Raw genomic sequence first — 20006 nt, forward strand, 5'->3', positions numbered from 1 at the left:
ATGGACCTTTTCAAATTATAAGAGTGATTACTCTTATGTACCCAAACCCTGAAGTCTATCACAGATCTTGGAGGTATTAGATGTAGGCTCAATGCTGAGGTAGACTGTAGGATGGCAACCTACAGTCCACAGTCTAAGCAGTTTCTTAGCAATGTATCACTTTAGCCTGAAATAACAAACGTTTGTGTATGTGTTTGCTTGTGCACGCATGGGTGTATATGTGTAGAAAAGAGAGAGCAAAAGCATGCTATATAGGAGTAACTAGCAATCTTAAAACTACTCTCAAATTCAAGTGTACACAATCCTTCTAGAGACAAAAATAGCATAGAATGGGCAACAATGAACAACTAATGGCTGTTTAATTTATGTAGCAGCACAGGAAAAAGAGTTTAGGAAGGTAATCAATAGTTCACATCACACACTATTGCCAGTCAAAGTGTGTAACTTATTGCTGTCTATCTAAATATTAAGAACTCTGGAATCTGGACTATAGCTATAGCATGTTGCAAGGAATGATAGAAAAGAACCTTATTTAAGAGCTGTGGGATTAAAGCTACAATCTTACACTAATTTACCCCAGAACGGGGCTTACTTTTGAGTAATTGCACATTCATATGAAGAACAAATTGCATATCTCAGCTCCATATACACTTGTGATGCAGATTCCCATATAAAGTATATGTAATCTTACACATATAATTGCATGCAAAGGAGCAGTATTGCTCAAACTAAGTCATCCTTGTATAAGTGTTTTTAAGATTTTAAACTCGTGATGAAATAAAGTAAAAATGAACTCCATATTTTTCGGAGTATAAGACACACCAAGGTTTTGAAGAGGCAAATTAAAAAAAAAGTAGGTAGGTAGATAGAGGGATAGAGAGGGAGAGAAAGAGAGAGAACTACAATAGGTAGGTAGGGAGAGAGAGAGAGTAGTTAGGTAGGTAGATAAAGGGATAGAGAGAGAAATAGAGGGAGAGAAATACGGTAGGTAGGTAGGTAGAGAGAGAGAGAGGGTGTAAGTAGGTAGGTAGAGGGACACAGAGAGAGAAATAGGGAGAGAGAACTACAGTAGGCAGGGAGGGAGAGAAAGAGAGGGTAGGTAGATATGTAGGTAGATAGAGGGGGGAAGAGAGAGAGAGAGAGAGAGAAATATAGTAGATAGGTAGGTAGGTAGGTAGGTAGGTAGGTAGGTAGGTAGAGAGAGAGAGAGAGAGAGAGAGAGAGAGAGAGAGAGAGAGAGAAGGTAGGTAGGTAGGTAGATGTTTCCAGGTGTATTTATCCGTATGCTGGAGAAGGAAATCGCTGACAATCTGCAGCACCTAAGACTTTGTTTCTGCTGGCACAGCACTTGATCAATCTAATTCTCATCAATCAGTTAAAGAGCTTTCCAAAAGGAGAAAAAAAAACTTTTTGCACTCTGCAAACCTCCCAAAAACGGCCCGTTATTCATGAGAACAGCCCCCTTTTTAAAAAGGCATGAATAGCCTTGGGGGGGCTTGCAGAGTGCTCTTGTGGGTGTGGGGTGGGGCCAAAAACGAGCAAAAACCGGCCCGTTTTTTGTCAAAAAAATTGCATGCATAGTCTTATGGAGGCTTATAGAGTGCTGCTGGGGGCGGTGGGGGGGAACAGCCTGTATTTTGGTAATTTCTGCCCTCCCCAGCCCCCAGGAGCTCTCTGAAAGCCTCCATAAGGGTATGCATGGCCATTTTTGTGAAGGGGGCAGGGTTTTGGGAGGCAAAAAATGCTGTATTCAATGTATAAGACGCACCCAGATGTTGAGCCTCTTTTCTGAGGAAAAAAGGTGTGTCTTACAAACAGAAAAATACGGTAAATTAAATTTGGAAAAATTAACAGCTGAGAAATATCAGAATGGACAGATGCGTCCTCTTCCAAACCACTGTCTTCTCAATTTACAGTCCCATTTTATCTGTGTTTCTAGATGATAAGCTTTGGGAGTGGGAAAGTTAGAAGATCATCGTGCTCTTACTTATCTGAGCTCTTTGTGGGGCAATCCGTGCTATGGCAGGAGATCCCTGCACCTGCTTCGAAATCTGCTTATCTTGGGTCATCATGAAATTGCCATTGGAGTCATTGCATAAGATGGGCAAGCTTATTTCTTTCTTGGCAACATGCGATTCTGTCGTTTCAATTTCTGACTGAGTTTCCTTGTCACTGGAAGATTTCTTGTTCAGCAAGTTGCTGATCTCCATGATGTTTCCTATAATTTCCACTGGTCCTGTAAGATTCTTTTTCCGAGTGGGAAGCTCATCTTTTGCTTTCTTCAGATAAGACGCTGGAGCCCAGCCTTCTTTGTCTAAATATCTGGAAATACAAAAAATGATGGCAGTTTAGCTGCTTACACCATAATTACACAACGTGGTGCAGAAACTGAGTTAGCATTACGGATAGTCCTCAACTTGCAACAGTTTGTTTAGTGACAGTTTAAAGTTACAAAGGCACTGAAAACGTTGGCTTATGACTATTTTTCACATTTACAACCATTGCAGCATAGCCACATGATCAAAATGCTTGGCAACTGACTCATATTTATGATATTTATTGCAATGTCCCAGGGTCATGTGATCACCTTTTGCAACTTTCTGACCACGAACGTCAAACGGGAAGCAGATTCACTTAACAACTGTGCTATGAACTTAACAACTGTGGCAAGAAAGGTTGTAAAATGGGGCAAAACTTACTTAAGAAATTCTTTATTAGCAACATAAATTTTGGGCTCAATTATGGACATAAGTTGAGGACTATCTGTACAAATATGTTTGAAAAGATGATTAAAATGCTTAAAAATAGAAAAACTATTAAATAATCTAACCTTACAATACAATAGCAGAGTTGGAAGGGACCTTGGAGGTCGTCTAGTCCAACTAGACAGGCAGGAAACCCTATACCATTTCAGACAAATGGCTATTCAACATCTTCTTAAAGACTTCCAGTGTTGGGGCATTCACAACTTCTGGAGGAAAGCTGTTCCACTGATTAATTGTTCTAACTGTCAGGAAGTTTCTCCTCAGTTCTAAGTTGCTTCTCTCCTTGATTAGTTTCCACCCATTACTTCTTGTTCTACCCTCAGGTGCCTTGGAGAATAGTTTGACTCCCTCTTCTTTGTGGCAACCCCTGAGATATTGGAACACAGCTATCATGTCTCCCCTAGTCCTCCTTTCTCTTAAGCTAGACATACCCAGTTCCTGCAACCGTTCTTCATATGTTTTAGTCTCCAGTCCCTAATCATCTTTGTTGCTCTTCTCTGCACTCTTTCTAGAATCTCCACATCTTTTCTACATCGTGGTGACCAAAACTGAATGCAGTATTCCAAGTGTGGCCTTACCAAGGCATTATAAAGTGGTATTAACACTTCATGTGATCTTGATTCTATCCCTCTGTTGATGAAGCCTAGAACTGTGTTGGCTTTTTTGGCAGCTGCTGCAACCTGGTTTCCTCTAATTGTTTTCTTATATTGTTCCAGTTTGATGCCTAGGAACATTTCTATAAATGATATTTCTTTGTAACATCTCTATCTTGCTTCTCCTCCAAAACTTTAAGAGATCATAAGAGATCGCTAAGAGATCATTTTCATCTTATGTATAACCAAGCAAGATATTGCCTTAGTCTCAGGAAATCTACTACCTAAACTATCAAAAATATAACCATACAAAAATGATAACAATGCACTATTAATATATTACCAAAGATTGGCAAGTACAGGTAGTCCTTGACTTATGACCACAAATGAACCCAAAGTTTCTGTTGTTAAGTGAGACACTTGTTACCATGTTTCCCCGAAAATACAACCTGTCCTGAAACTAAAGCCTTGCCACATTTTTCGTGTGGGCAAAAATATAAGCCCACCCCTGAAAATAAGCCCCCTGGACAATCGCCCCCCTCCGGCCAGGCAAAGCACCGCTCGCCAACCTAGCGGTATCCCGAAAGGTGCCAAGCCGTGGGAATGAGGTGGGGGCAAAGGCACTTGCGTTGCTTGTTGCTTTCAGGGTACCGCTAGGTTGGTCAGCGGCGCTGTGCCCAGCTGAAGAGGGGGGGTTGCTGGGAATGAGGTGGGGGCAAAGGCGCTCGCGTTGCTTGGTGCTTTCGGGGTACCACTAGGTTGGTCAGCGGCGCTGTGCCCAGCTGAAGAGGGGGGGGGGTTGCTGGGCAGCTGCTCTCTTGCCGGGCATAGCCTCAGGGTCGAATGGCTGTGTTGTGCTGTCGCAGCATCAACGCAACAGCCATGAGGTTATCAAGCTTGCGAGCAGCTGCCCGGCAACCCCCCTTTCCAGCCGGATACAATGTCTACAAGAAAACAACCAAGCTCAGAGAGCACCAAAGACTCCATAGATAAGAATCAGCAACTCTATAGCAGCCTCTTGACAACTCCAAGGACAACAAGGAGAGATTTTTCTGTAAAAATCAAAGGCCCTGGTGTGAAGTTTATAGGACCAAGGTTGAGGGACAATGACTTCGAGGAAATGCAAAGTTGTTCATGGGAGATAGCAGGCACTATTTTCGTGATTTTATCTAAAAAACTTCTCACATTTTCTTGCTCAAATCTGTGAAAGAAAACAACGTGACAGGCTAATGGAAAGTCTCCTCTTACTCCCTGAATTCCAAAAGAAAACAAAACTGCTCTCTTTCATACAGTGACTATTAAAAGAATTAGTTTCATTTTAAACATATCTTATGTTGTCAGTGTATATAGACCTGACAAATGAATCAGTCACACAGATTCAGTGAAGCAGCTGTGTTTTTCTTTTGAAGTTTTCAAGAATCTTCTCGTTTCAGCTGAAAGATTAGAAACTGAGATCTGCAAAAACATAAGCAAGTCAGAATAGGATTTAGGAATAACCCTAGCCTAGGCCATCATACCCAGGACTAGCACATCTGACAAAGAACTTTTGTAGTCGCAATATTCCTAAGCAGACCAGCTATGCACTAAAAAGCAGCCTGCTGCTCCTTCCATGTTACCTCAGGAAATGGCTGTGGCCCTGCAGGCAACAGAATTCTTGCTAGGATCAAGGCACTCTAGCTGTGACAAAATTACAGAGGACATTCAATCTAGAAACCCAAAACTTCAAGGTTCCATATCTTCCTTCTCTGCACAATTCAAAAACATCCAAGTCTACATGGTGGACAGTAGAGCAATCATGGACAGCAATATCATGCAGTTAATCTCCCAAAACAGCCTTCTTGATATCTTTCCAATAAATGGCACTGGACACAATCCACCTCCTTTATTAACCACGTGATCGTATTGGACAAATTAGCCATTAGTTTTCATAGCTAGCTTTTATGGAAAACTGGTTGTTAATGCAACAACTATTGGCCAATTTTCTGAACAAGTATAGAAAAGAAAAAATGAGAGAAAAGAGGGTCTTTTTCTTGTTCTGAAAGTGGAATACAACCAGAGGATTGCAACAAGGCAGAGCAGAAAAAGAGGGCTAACTATGTTTCTATCCAAAAACCCACTAATGTTTTAATGCTCTTTGAAGGTAAAACTCAATATTCCAACCATAATACTAAAGGAAAAAGGTGAATGGTCAAAATTGCCTCTGTTTGAGCATTTTCTTTCCCTTTTAAAACATCTGCTTTCCAGCTCCAGAACACTGGAATTATTCCAGAGGGAAGAAAATCAGGAAGGGAGTGGAAGGGGGAGAAAAATGAAAATCAGAACAGCATCAGCATTTTGTATTTATGTTTAAGGAGGAGAATATTAAGAGCTTAAGGTGGAACTTGCTGCACCATTATTTGTACTGGTTCCTCCTGTGGCACCTAACTCACTATCATAAAAATCTTTCTTACAAGTACTTATAGTAGTTACCCTCCTAGTTAGCAGAAATCCACTGATTATCAGTTTTCAAAGCTACTTGTGATGCCACAATGTATGTTCTTTTCAGTGTCCTTATTATCCCTAGCAACATTTAACATGTAATCTTTTATGAATCTCTGTAATTATCTGTTTAGTGGATGAAGGAAAGCATAGCAGAGGATTGGATGGAATACAGAGCCACAAGAGAAGAGAATTAAGAATGCAAGAATTTCAGTATTTGTGACTCTGCTAGATGAAGAAATACATAATGGATATAATGAAATATTTACATCCTTCGTATTTACATTTGGGTATATCTGGAATTTGTTGTTTTGGTGCTACTTTTAGAAGCATCACATTCATAATGTAAATAGAAAAGTCCTATCCTTGATTAGCCTACAAAAAATCATTCTCATTAATTCAATTATGACACTAGAGGAAGAAGAGAATAGGAATTTCATATCTCAGAATAATTTAAAGAGTAAGTCCTCATTACCAAGCGGAAGAAAATGTGAAGCAAAGCACATTCCTCACAGCTGTTCATGAAGTTTATTATATTTGGGTAGCAATGAAGTCTGAGCTGTTGATCATAATCCATTGCCCTGGGGTAAACCTCTTTAATTGGCTAACATTATGCAAAGGAAAGAGGTTGGACTAAACAGACTGAATGGAGATCTAACTTCTACATGAATTAATTCTATATAGGCTTTTCCTATCCATGTTATTACAGTGCAAGGCACAAAGTATACATCTTCAAGTCTTGAATAATATGAGCAGTTTTGCCATTCGGTTTCAAACAAATCTTTCAAGTTTTGAAACCCATTAACTATTTTAAAGACCAATAAAAGGCTAAGTTAAATATCAGATATTATGTGTGAATAAAAAAAATATTTTTCATTATACTATTAAGGTAGCTGAAGTGCTGTTTACGTCATACCAGAGGCGACAAACTTTGGCAGGGTGCTATTTGGGGAATAGATTATTTAGACCTTCTCCACCTTCCATCCCCAATTTAGTGATTATGTAAACATCAATCTCTGTTGAAAAAAATAGTCTGATTGTAAAATTGCCAACATGATAACATTTCATCATGGGAATTTTTAATAAACTAGAAGAATAGCAGCAAAAATATTGGTGTTCTCTTTTTCTTTATATTCTTTGTAAGATATCCTCCTTTTTTACAGTTTCCTGCAAAAGCAAGCCCTTCCCTCCTCTACCCTCAAACCACCAGATATATTGATACAAATATATATACGGTGGTATCTTGATTGCTTTAAACGTTGTAAAATTTCTTTACTAGAAAACATGGATAGGGCAAGCTAGAAATTTAATTCATTTTACATGAACAGGATATGTGGGATTTTCAAGCATTCCATCTATAGCTAAGAGAACAGGATACAAAACGACATTCTCTGTGCATTTTCAAGGTTGGCATAAGAAAAAGACAAACATGGCTTATTTTTAGACTGCAATGTGAACAATCAGAGAGAATGAACATTCTAATTATAATATCTACATTCTTACATTGTAGTCATCTTAAGTGAAAATACTGAATACTTTAAAGCTCTGTTAGGTTTAAGATAAAATAAAATTTGCTTGTACAAAAATCAATCTTTAAAAACAAAAGGGGAGTTCAAAAGTAAAATCAGGAAGAGTTGAAGACATTGTTTTTCCTCCTGCAAATGTTGTGCACTCTGCTCCTGCACCCTTGGCTTTGGATTAAAGTCCAGAGAATGATTTAAAGAGAGAAGAATGCAGAGTTGACACAAGGCCAACCATTCTCTGCTCATAGTGTTAAGAGTCTACTCTCCCTCTATCAGCTTTCCTTTATTATTGATGGAAAGCTAGTAGGGAAGATGTTACAGTCACTATGTTTACAGAACATGTAGATCTCAGTATGTTTCCATTATTCGAACCAGAGGTGTTGTTAGATGGTCAAACTTCAAAAGCAAATGACAAACTATGAAACTTATCTATTTTATATGCAAAGTAAAATGAAAAGAAAATAATCTGCAGAATCCAGGGGTGAAATGGGTCATCCAGAAGAAGGTTCTGTTAATAAAGGCAACCCTTTATTACAGGTCTACTTAAAACCATTGAGGAGCCAGATTTCCTGGCTTCTTGATCAAGCACATTCTTTTTTTCCATTTGAATTATAGTGATTTTACTTAATAGTTGAACTGCAAGGCTGCAATCTTTATCACCCTTTGGGAAAATACCCAGCTAAATTCTGTAGGATATTTCAAAGAAAGTAAGAAAGCAAAAGTATTAGGATCAGCTTGTAAACCTGAGTGTTACAGTTAACATTGACTAATTTTATATTTTGTGTGCTTTTGATCTTTATTGCCTCAACCAGAAATAGGAGTGTATTGTGCTGAGCACAGCAAATGCCTACGTGGCATTTAATGTATCTAGAAGTATGTCATTAAAAATAAGCCCTGGGTTTCTACATGGAACTAATCATTTAAAGCTACCAGAAGGAAAGTGTTTGAATTACAGCCAAGATTACAGCCTCTTCTCTGCAAAAATTCAACACATATGCTAGCAGAACATGCTGCTCTTTAAAAAAAAACACTTTTGTTATAGCTGAATGCAAATTACATACATGTATACACATAAACACAGAGTGCTAAAAGCTTTCCATAGTTTAAAACATCATATCACAAACCTATGGAACACTGCTTTAATTGGAAAAAGTAGGAAAATCCATAGACATTTTTCTTGGAAAACCCACTTAACCACCCATCTTTCTTAAATGCAAGGACAGCTATACTTGGTTTTAATTTTTTTCTCCAATTTGTAAAACAGAGGTCTTCTATTCTCTCCCTAGCTGAATAAATCTACAAGCTGTAAATCTTATTTTACCTACGTTATCAAAATAGTTTAACTGGCTTTCATAACACTATTAGCATTTCTTTATTTGAAACATTTTTGGGTCCTATCTGTGATAGAAACATACAGGATTTTGTTGGAAGCAAAGGCTTGAACATGCCAAAATGACATTACCTTATGTACCACCATCCTTCCAGGTTCTTTTGAATGACGTCCACAGTGACTCCCTTGTCGAAACTAATTTCATCCTTCCCCTGGCTGGTATATGACTGAATTGTGACATATTTCTCTTCTAGCAAAGAGAGAGAAGACAACATCAGTTAAGATCAAACAGCTGTTTTCTCTTCTCTCATTGTGATTTCAAATTATTTTGCAGGCAATTAAAATCCTTGAGCATTGCAGAGGTGGAGTCTTGCTCGTGAGATCATAGACCTATTAATTATCATACTGTAAGCATGTCTGTGTCAGCACCATCACCACCGCCCAGCTCCTTTCATGCCAACAAATGAGACAGGGTGTCTAGAGAAGGGGCTCCCCTGCATTATACATATGGAATTGACAAAAATCAAACAAGCTGCCAAAGAAGCAAAGCAGCACTGGATGAACCTTCTCCAGCTGGCTCCATTTAGCACACACATGATTATAGTAACCCTGCATTACTGGAATCTGTACAGTGAAGCTGGAGCATGACCAAAACTCCTTCAACCCAGAGGGACAGACTGAACTATCCTTTTCACACTCCTACAAACAATGTCACGTTTTGGTACAAAGGAGCCAGGGCTGGCTTTTGTTGATTAGATCGTATTCTGCTTTCCAGGTCATCTCTACTCATAAAAGAAGAGCAAGTGCATCTTTTTAGCCTTTAAAGAAAAAATAAAAAATGCTAATTCATCGTTAACCTCCCAGATTACTTACTGCAGACTATAAACACTTGCACCATCAGGAAAACTCATCCCACACTTTAGTTAACCAGGTTCACAGGAATACTCATCCTTATAAGCCAGCACTGGTTATATAGCGAGGAGAATTTTACATTGATAAGAAGTTGTGGGCCTGAATTTGAACCTTCCATACTGAAGGCATGTAGTCTCTCTCTGAAATATAGTTCTGTTAACCTAGGTATTTCTCACAGACTTTAATAAAGTAAGGCATGATTCTGAGAATCCAGAAACACTCCTCCTGATATCGTTTCTGCATTATAAGGACAATTTCTGTCCTCACTTTAATATTTAAAGTGCAAGATCCTTATTTATTATTTGTATACCCTGTTTTCTACTCAGGGAACTTAAAAATAGCTACATTATATAGTTTTCCAATTCTATAGTTTTATAAGAATTGAGAGAGGGAGAATAAGCTAAGGCTATAGATAACCTGACTGTCGTTACAAATAAGATTTGAAGCATAATTATTTCACTTAATCCAAGTTTGACTTATGCACACAGTTGGTCTGGCAGAAGTGGTTGTCTCTCCCTATTCCATGAACAGCTTTCAAGAGATGCTGCACAAGTGGTGGAAAGGACTCTACTGAATATGATTATTTTTCTCCTAAGACCTCAAAGAGACACATTTAGAGGTTTCCTTTCCTGACAACAATTCTATAAGGAAAGTTGGCTGATCAGGCCAAAGTCAGCTAGCAAGCTTTATGGCTAAGTAAGGACTTGGATATGGTCATCCTTAGAAATCACTGCATCACATATTTAAGACTATGTCAGGATGGAGATGAATCTCCATCCTCTTATCAGAAAAAGCCTAAATTGTGGAAATTGTATACTGGTACACTGATGCCTATTTCTAGAGCATGTGTCCTAAAAGAAGTTATAGAAGCAAAATATCCCCACATTAACTTAAGTAATACTTCTGGATATGGTTGAATACTCTGGATAAGGAAGACTCTAATTGCAATAGACAAAAGTAGGTTTCTTATGTAAAATGTTTTTAAAGAAATGAAGGATATTGTTCCAGAGGAAAATAAAGAATTTTAAGGGTAGATAGTATGACATCAACTGTATTATTTGGAGCTGCAGAAATTTGCACACAGCAAATAAAATAGGAGAATAACCCCAAGGGAAAGGGGTTTGCTATTAAAGCCAATAAAGGCGGATAAAAGCAACCTCATAAAAAAAGATCGTAAATGGAAGGGATGGGGGAAATTATGAGTATCTGGAGTAGATTAGTCTCAGCTGTTTTAAGATTGAAGGATGGTGTGTAGGACATAATTAGATATAGTGTAGTTTGCCAGGACTCATGAGATTTCAGGCCAATTCAGATAACATAAGGGTTTATTGTGGATGCTTAATCCACCCTTACTGCTATAAGGATTTCTCATTTTTAGCCATAGAACTGAAACTGGTTTAACTTCTTTTGTAACATGCACATCGGCAAATCTGGACTATAGTCAGTAGCATTGGTTGAACCTTGGTGCCTGGCATAATTTGAAGAGTCTTGATAGTCTTATTGAACAGCTGTGAGGTTTTACATATTGCTAATAAGAGGACAGGAGATAACAGCAATGCGGAGAGGATTACTCTTGCTTCCTGTTTACAGACAGTTTTAACATGCTGTTTTCAGCAGAGCTTGTGAATCAGCTATTTTCTGTTGCTGGTTAAAAACAAGGAAAACTTGAAAGCCTATGTGAACAGAATCAGCCTCAGTTCTTTACTTTCTGACAACGCTGGAAATGCATTTTAACAAACTGACAACTGTGACCCATTAGAATGGCTGCTTTTAACAATGAAGGAATTACAGTTACAAGTAGCAAAATTGATAGCTCTGCCCTTTCAAAATATGTACTGTAAACCTCTCATAAACCCCCTCTGGGTTTATACAATTTAGTAAACCCACAGGTCTTTCCCATATTTTATTTATCAAACTTAGAAATTGGACATCTCCCTCACAGAGATGGTATACAAATAAACATAACATCTATATGCAAATATTCTGGTAAAAATAGTTAAAAATAATAAAATAAAACGGCAAGGAGGGGCTTGATGCTGTTAATATGGCTCTGCACTACATCCTACAACATCTTGAATCTCCAAAGACTTATGTAAAGGTTCTCTTTGTAGACTTTAGTTCAACATTCAATACCATCATACTGGACATTATTCTAACTAAATCAGCTAGTGGTACCTGAACACACTTGTCAGTGGATCACAAGCTTCCTAATAGACAGGAAGCAGCAGGTGAAGCTAGACAAAATCACATCAGATACCCTGTACAATTAGCACAGGAGCCCCGCAGAGCTGTGTGCTCTCTCTCCACTTCTCTTCTCTCTATATACCAATGACTGCATCTCAAATGATCCATCTGTTAAACTACTGAAGTTTGCAGATGATACAACAGTGATTTGTCTCATTCGAGACAACGATGAAACCGCATACAGACAGGAGGTTGAACAACTAGCCTCATGGTGCGACCGGAATAATCTGGAACTCAGCACATTCAAAACCGTAGAAATGGTGGTAGACTTTAGGAGAAACCCTCCCATACTACCACCTCTTACAATACTACACAACACAGTATCAACAGTATAGACCTTCAAATTTCTAGGTTCTATCATATCTCAAGATCTAAAAGGGACACCTAACATCAAAAACATCATCAAAAAAGCACAATAAAGAATGTTCTTTCTGCGCCAACTCAGGAAGCTCAAATTGCCCAAGCAGCTGCTGATACAGTTCTACAGAGGAATTATTGAGTCAGTCATCTGCACCTCTATAACTGTCTGGTTTGGTTCTGTAATGCAATAAGACAGACACAACTTTAGAGGATAATCAGAACTGCAATTACTGCCAACCTGCCTTCCATTCAGGACCTGTTCACTGCACGAGTCAAAAAGAGGGCCGTGATCTCACACTGGTGTTAGTAGTGTGGGAACTGCCAAACTTTTTTGTATACCCATTTACCTTTCCCCATATATGTGTAAAAACCAATACAATTTTTGGGGAAATAAAAGAGGGCCATGATCTCTCGCATCCTGGACATAAATTGTTTCAACCCCTACACTCAAAACAACACTGTAGAGCACTGCACACCAAGACAGACACAATAATATTTTTTTCCCAAACACCATCACTCTGCTAAACAAATAATTCCCTCACCACTGTTCACTAAGGCTGCATTACTATTACTATGCCCATCGTTCCTATCACCCATCTCCTCCCACATATGACTGCAGGACTGTAACTTTGTTGCTTGCATGCTTATGGTTTATATTGATATTGATATTGTTTCCTGATTGCTTATTTTTACCCTATGACTATCATTAAGTGTTGTATCTTATGATCCTTGACGAATGTATCTTGTCTTTTTATGTACACTGAGAGCATATGCCCCAAAAACAAATTTATTGTGTGTCCAATCACACTTGGCCAATGAAGCATTCTATTCTATTCTACTATTCAGGGCACTATCATCTCTAGATATATTTGGCATGATGATTGACCATACTACCTGGAGATGATGAATAGTTATATTCTAATATAATCTGGAAGATCCCACTATAAGGAAAACCTGATAGATATTTCAAATGCAGCCATGTTATAAAACTACAGTGGACCTGTACTAGATCATTCCTTATGACACAGGTGCCCATAATGATACCAATCTGATTCCCAGAGGCAAATGAGTTTATGCAACAAATATAATAAACATACAGTATAGCTCTCTCGTCCCATTCATATGAATTAATGGCACCATTAATATTTCATAAAGAGTAAACTGTTTTTCATTATACATCTTTTGGTGGAAAACAGAAGAAAAAATTAATTCCAAACCACTCTTCATGCACAGCCGATTTTGAAAAGTGTGATATAAAACATAAGCACTTTTGATGAATAATGAGGTGTCAGCTTATCTGTCAAGTGTTCATTTAAATAAAAACATAAAAATCCTTTCCAACAAAGGATTCGGCAGCATTTTAGAGGAGCTACTTCAGCTGTTTTAAAGTTCAGAGTAAACCAGTTAAACATTACAATGTTTTATGTGACTTGTGTATAATAATTTTTGTCTGCTTTCTAAGCCTCAGTACTTAAGCATAAGGAATTGTCTGATTGTGTAGAGGATATAGGACTATGTACATCATATGACTACTGTGTTGACAGAAAAGATTTGAAGAAAGCCTGCTACGATATTCAGCTAAATGAGATATAGTGCTATATGAAGTATTTCACCAAACTGCTGTTTTTGTAATGCACTATCCACTGAGAAGAGGTGAATGATCTGTGGTCTCTAGACTCAACCTGAGTATCTCCAGATTCTCATATTGTCTGACTATTATTACCCTTGAAGAGATGGACTTGGAATGTAAGATTTTGAAGGTTAATATATTTCTCAACTCCTCTTGTCTCGTGCCTAATGTCTCGTGCCTAATGGCGCCTGTTAAAACTGCAATATTTGAAAAGGAGAGAGATATCAGGAGCAAGAAGAATAATTTTATATAATTCTTAGCAGATATATTGGAGTGGCAATTTATAGCCTTAAATCCAATGTTCTGCTCATAGCAAAAATGCCAAATCAAAGCATTCCAGATGGCAGCTGTATGGTCTCCACTTAAGCATGTCAGCCGAAGGAGAGCCCACCATCTTACACTGTGTTTAGTTCCATCGTTCATCTACTGTTAACGTTTGTTCCCCCTAAAAAACATAACCTATCTCTCTGTAACTTAAATCCATATTTATATGTATTGAACCTTTGGACTAGAAAGCAAAAATGTTCTGATTCTATATGACATCCTTTCTGTATTTGAAGGGTATTTCCATATTCTTCAATTAAGCTCCAGCTGAAACATATCTTGAACTTCCAATGTCTCTTCTCAAGACATAGTTTCTAGACATCTACAAGATTCTTTTCTGAAACTTCCAATTTCTCTACATCTTTCTTAAAATGTAGTGTTCTAGACAACTGGTGGATAAAGTTTCTCTGGTATGTTCTGAGCTTTACTCTATCTAGTCAATTCCTATGCAGATGATCCCTACAAAGATGAAATGAATTTTGGGATGAGTTCAAGCTTTTCAGTCTCAAAGAAGTATACAGAGTTTTTGGAGTTGTAAGTACAGCCACTTGTATATTAGATCCATTTTTATCAATCAAAAACTGGTCTTCTGAATCCCAGAATTTTAGAAATTTTCTTTGTGCTCTGTAGGGCACAAAATGAATTTGAAATAAAGAATCTGGAGATGTTATTGGCAATGTAACAATACATTGTGGTGGCTATTATTAGCTGTACTTCTTGCTACAATTACCAGTTCAACATTTCCTTTTGCAGTTTTATCTTTTTTTTTTAAACTACGTTTTACGATAAATACACACATAGCTGAAATAAGCCATATTGCTACAAAAAGCTGACTCACAGCAAACCTTGCTTTAGAAGACGATTCAGATAGTTCAAATAAGGTTTGGGCTTGAAGTCAAATATGCAACTGCTAAACAGCTGAAGTTTGCCCATCACCAAGTCTGGTTTCTAAAGATTCATTTCTTCTGGAAAAACACCATCAAAAATTGAATGTGAATTCTGAAGCATTTCCTTTGTTTATTTAAGAACAGGAACAGTAAGGCATAAAAAGACTAAAGGATAAAAGGATGAAATGCTTATAACTGGGTGTTGTAAAAGATTAAACTTCTATAGATATTAGACCTTCATTTATGGTACGGTTATGTGTTTTATTTTTAAGCATTCTAATCTGTAATAGGAAGCTATCATTAAAGTTTCTGTTTGCAAAGTGATTTTTCAGCAAATTACTATAACATTTCCCAAATTACATCTATTTGATTTCTTGATGTGATGGAAAAGAAGAGCCCACAAACACACATATAAATGAGATTTAGGCAGTGATTTTTTACTATTGGTCTCCTTTTAAAACCCCAAAGCAAGTTGGGATAATCCTGCCTCAAGGCTAATCATGAAAAATTATAATATCAAGTTATGCAAGTTGGCATTTATGGGAAAAAGTAAAAAAGCATCAACCCATTATCATGAGGACCCAGATTGTTGGGGGCAATATGCTGACTCTGTAAACTGCTTAAAGAGGGCTGTAAAATACTGTAAACAGCTTAGAGAGGGCTGTGAAGTGGTATATAAGTCTAAGTGCTATCATTCAGAAGAATGACTGGTATTATTCCAAAGAAACGTAAGCAATTCTGAATATGACAATACTTAATTTAGTACATTTACTTTTTTTCCGAATAAAACTAAAGCCAACAATATGGTCTTTATTGTTCTTAGTTATGTGATCTATTTAGAAGAGATTGTGTGTTTGTGTGTAAAATGCTTTTATGCCTAATTAATCATATCTTCTTTTAAAGGATATTTGTATATTTAAAGGGGTGATGTTTTCAGCTTCTCCCATGTAATACTTCTTTCACTTATTTTCAGACATAACTCCTTCCTTTTTGTCTCTAACTTGCCTTCTAATGTTTCAGACAGCATTAACTGTGTACAGGCAAGGAGCTTGCTAGGATCTCATTAGCTTTTGTGAATCCCCGAACTCTTCTGGGTGCTTTGAAATGTAAGATTTGCTAAAAGCATGGAGATCCAGATAAATTGCTGACAATCTAAGAAATGTTACTTCCTTTCTTCAAACAAACATTGAATGAGGTGCCTCACTTCTCTCACTCACTTTTTAAGGTAAGAGAACACCATGTTGTTATGTATATTACACTTCTGCAACAAACACAGTATTTATCCTCTTTTAGATTTTCTGAATTTTTGCATATCTTTGTCACTGAATGTTATTCCTTGCATGTGAATCTTTCTGATATAGAAAGGAGCTTAAGAAAACAACAAAAGTTGGGTGTCTATTTCATAAACAATGTCATCTAACATGTGAAAAAACACTCCATTAGTTTAATCAGTTAAAGTTAAATCAATCAAAGAATAAATAGGTGCACTAATACAAATACTCAAACAGTCAGGACTGATCTGGTAATACCTTCCCCTAAAAATCTCACTCTGGCTCCCCTCATCACAGTCAAGTTCTTGCCAGGCTTCTTATAGGAGCCTGTCACACCCTGCTCACAATAACATTTTAAACTTCTGTGCTTAGTCATAGATGCTAATCAGTGTAGAAAAGGTTACAAAATAATTTCTAACACTTTGGGGGCTTTCACCCATCCACAAAATTTGAAATGGAGAAGGGGTACGACAATAGCAAGTGTCCCTCAAAATGGCCATCTTATCAAATTTGGTCAATGAGAACAGCATGACATCTCAAAGAAGACAAGAATATAACTTGCCTTGACCTCCCATCAGAAAAATACTGGCTCAGAATGGGAAAGTGGTGAAATGGAAGCAGCAGTTCAACAAGAAAAACTGATGCTCTACTCAAATTTGCCCACAAGTAAATGTCTTCATATACCACAAACAAACTAATCAAGAAATAAATCTACCTTACAGATTGGATTATATATATTCAGCAAATCTAGCCATTTCATCTACATTGATACTTCCTGTTAAAAAATAATAATAATGCTGGATATACAAACCAATGCAAGTGGCTGCCATACAAAAGCCTATCCACCAAACTCCATCTTAACGATTTTCTAGGTAAAGAGAAGAGCTGAAGCAAGGACAAGTATCCACTTGTTTAATTTGTGATGCTGTATCAGCAATGGAACATCACTATAGGATCTGAGAGTGTGTGAAAAGGTTGGAAGAAAAGGCATGCAGTTTAGAGTATCATCTAATTAAGGTTCCTACGCAAAATGCAAACAGTTCAAATTCTATGTTTTTCAAACCACAAAATAATTCTCCTTAAACACACTTTCCTCTCAGTCAGCAGTCTTTTCACTCTACTGTTTCGTCTTTCTTTAAATCAGTTCATTTAGGCGAAGCTTCTGTGCCTAAGAATTGTTTTTCAGTGGTGACCCAATACGAACGTTTTACAACATTTATGATCTAATAGATATTCTTCTATTGGGATCCTTGTGGGGATGTGTCCTTTTAACAAATACATGATTCCAAATGGCATTCAATCTATAACTCCAGGCTTCAAATACATGCAGTAAACTATCGTGTCTCTTTCTTAAATGACTGTGCCACAACCAGGAATAACAAATTTCATGACTATAAAAGACTTTAGGTTTTTTTTAAAAAAGTCATACTCTTCTCTCAAAAGTATAAAGCAAAAGCATTAAATGCAAGAAGTTTATTACTGTATTGCTCTAACCCAGTGGTTCCCAACATGGGGCCCATGCCCCACAGGGGGCAATTTGATTTTTAATGGGGGCAATTTGAACCTTGTTTAAAGTAAGGTAATGGCCTTTTTGGCTTCCTCTGCCTGAGTATAGTTCACTTCTTGAGTAAAGTAAGAATTATATGTCTGGTGGGAGGGGGGGAGCATCAGGATTTTAAAGATGGTTAGTTAATATAAACTACTAGCTGAAGATTTAGAAACATATTATTTTTAATCCAAATGCGATAGTTAACTCATTTTTAAAAACAATTTTAAAGTGAATTCTAGATTTGTACAAATTTCAGTTGCCAAACGGGAAAGATAAAATGACTTCTGCAATCAAATTGTTTTAGCAATTTCTCAAAGGCAGGTCTTCCCCTTATGAATAATAGCAATGCTTCTAGTGGGGGAAAAAACTGAATTGGAGGAAGTAACTCTTGATCTCTTAGAATCTCCCTAGGGAAGCAAGGAAGGTCAAGGAGGTTACAGATCACAGGAAAGATCATTAAAAGCCTGACCATTCAAACTCACCTACAACTTGCTCCTCTCATAACTGTAAGATTGCCACATACCTTTTTGAGAAGGTTTCCAAAATGTACATTTAAAAGAACTCTTAATGCAATTTTAACCAAAAAAAATTTAAAAGTAGAAAAAAGTAAGTATATCTTTCTGTATGAAGCTAGAAGAAACATTTATTCTGTACTTGAATAAATACAGAAAAAGATTCTCAACAATCCAGGTTTCAGAATAGATTAGAGTACCAGAACAATTGTTTGTAAAAACACAAGTGTCTCTAATGACTTTAATTGACTCCTATGTTGAAATGTTATCAGCAAGTAACATTACAATGCCCTTTATCTTCACTGCAAAGATACTTCTTTCTGCTGCAGGGAAACAAAGCCCTATCAAAGCTTATGCAGCTGCCAGTCCTTCTTAGCACATCAGATAGCAAGAGAAGCAGCAGCAACCAGCATGTGCATCTTTCAAGGGACCACAGCCCAGAAAAATGTTCACCTCGACTCTGCTGCCTGTTGACCATCCCTCCCAGTGTCCATCGCCGGTCCAAGCGCCTCAGATGAGCCTTGCGTCTCTTAGAAACTATTTTGGAAAAATGGATGAAAGCATAAAAAAAGGAAAGAAATATAAAATGGGATGGGATGGAGAACACAAACTGAACAGAAAACAATGATCATTGCATAGCTTCACCTTGCATTAACAAGAATGTGATGTGATAAATAATGTAATGAGATTACTTTACAACATGTCATTAAGTAAGGACCTCACATGACCATGGCATTTGACTTCCTGCTGGCTTCCACATTGACTTTGTTTGTGGGACGCCCGGCGGAGAAAGTCACAAACTGCAATCACATGACCCTGGGATGTTGCAACAACCATAAGTATGAGATCTTGTTGTGACTAGCACTGTTAGTAGCACTATTACAAGTTTAAAAGATTGCTGAATGAATGGTCATTAAATGAGGACCTCCTGTAAGTGGCTGCATGTTTTGGGGTCTCTTGGAAGCAAAATGAGCCTTTAAAACAATGAATATCCAAACCGGTTCTTTATTTAGATTTCAGACGTTTTGAAAAAGATTTTTTTTTTAAACCTAGCATATTGGAAATAAACTCCTGGAAACAGGTGACATCATGAGGGTGTGAACAGGATGAGGAAGGAACACCCCTGATCTAGTCCCAAAACAGATAATTTAAATATTTTAGGTAATTATGAGAGAATAGTGTAAGTATTCTGAGGAAAACATGAACTGAGCCAAAGCTTGGAAGAGTTAGCACACACAATTTCTATCTTGAGACCAACTTTCTGATTCTTTAAAAAATGACATTTAGAGAGATCCAAGGCATTTATATGTGCTGTCAGATATGACAATCTCATCTGTTCAATATGCAGACTCACTTGTGTATGACAAGAAAGAATTCTTTGTGACAGTGTAATTGTTAAAATAGCTGAACACAGAGGACATTTCACTGTTGCTTCTCCCCCACCCCCACCCCCAGGAAGTAACATGTTTCTTGCATTTATAACTGAATATTTTCAAGTTCAATGTATAAAGAGAAATAAATAAATCTTTCTTTTACTCAGGACAGTTTTTAGTCCTGAGTAAAAAATAAAAAATAAAGAATTCCTGTGAGGAAAACGTATGTCAGCTTGCATTAACAGCCCTAGTTAA

General features: G+C 37.4%; 1 protein-coding gene across 5 annotated transcripts in view; it reads right to left on the reverse strand.

Annotated features, from left to right (window-relative positions):
* SH3PXD2A (SH3 and PX domains 2A) overlaps window positions 1–20006 on the reverse strand; it is a 252239-nt gene that overhangs the window by 15549 nt on the left and 216684 nt on the right. For 3 of the 5 annotated variants that reach the window (XM_081953517.1, XM_081953518.1, XM_081953521.1), the window contains 3 exons: window positions 18832–18915; window positions 8822–8939; window positions 1988–2322 (listed from right to left, as the gene is read on the reverse strand). In XM_081953517.1, the coding sequence (XP_081809643.1) occupies window positions 1988–2322; window positions 8822–8939; window positions 18832–18915 (537 nt within the window). The remainder of the gene's footprint in view (window positions 1–1987; window positions 2323–8821; window positions 8940–18831; window positions 18916–20006) is intronic. The other 2 variants (XM_081953519.1, XM_081953520.1) reach the window with 1 other exon arrangement.

Source organism: Natrix helvetica, assembly GCF_964273705.1.
Source record: "Natrix helvetica genome assembly, chromosome: 5".
NCBI classification, from domain to species: domain Eukaryota; kingdom Metazoa; phylum Chordata; class Lepidosauria; order Squamata; family Natricidae; genus Natrix; species Natrix helvetica.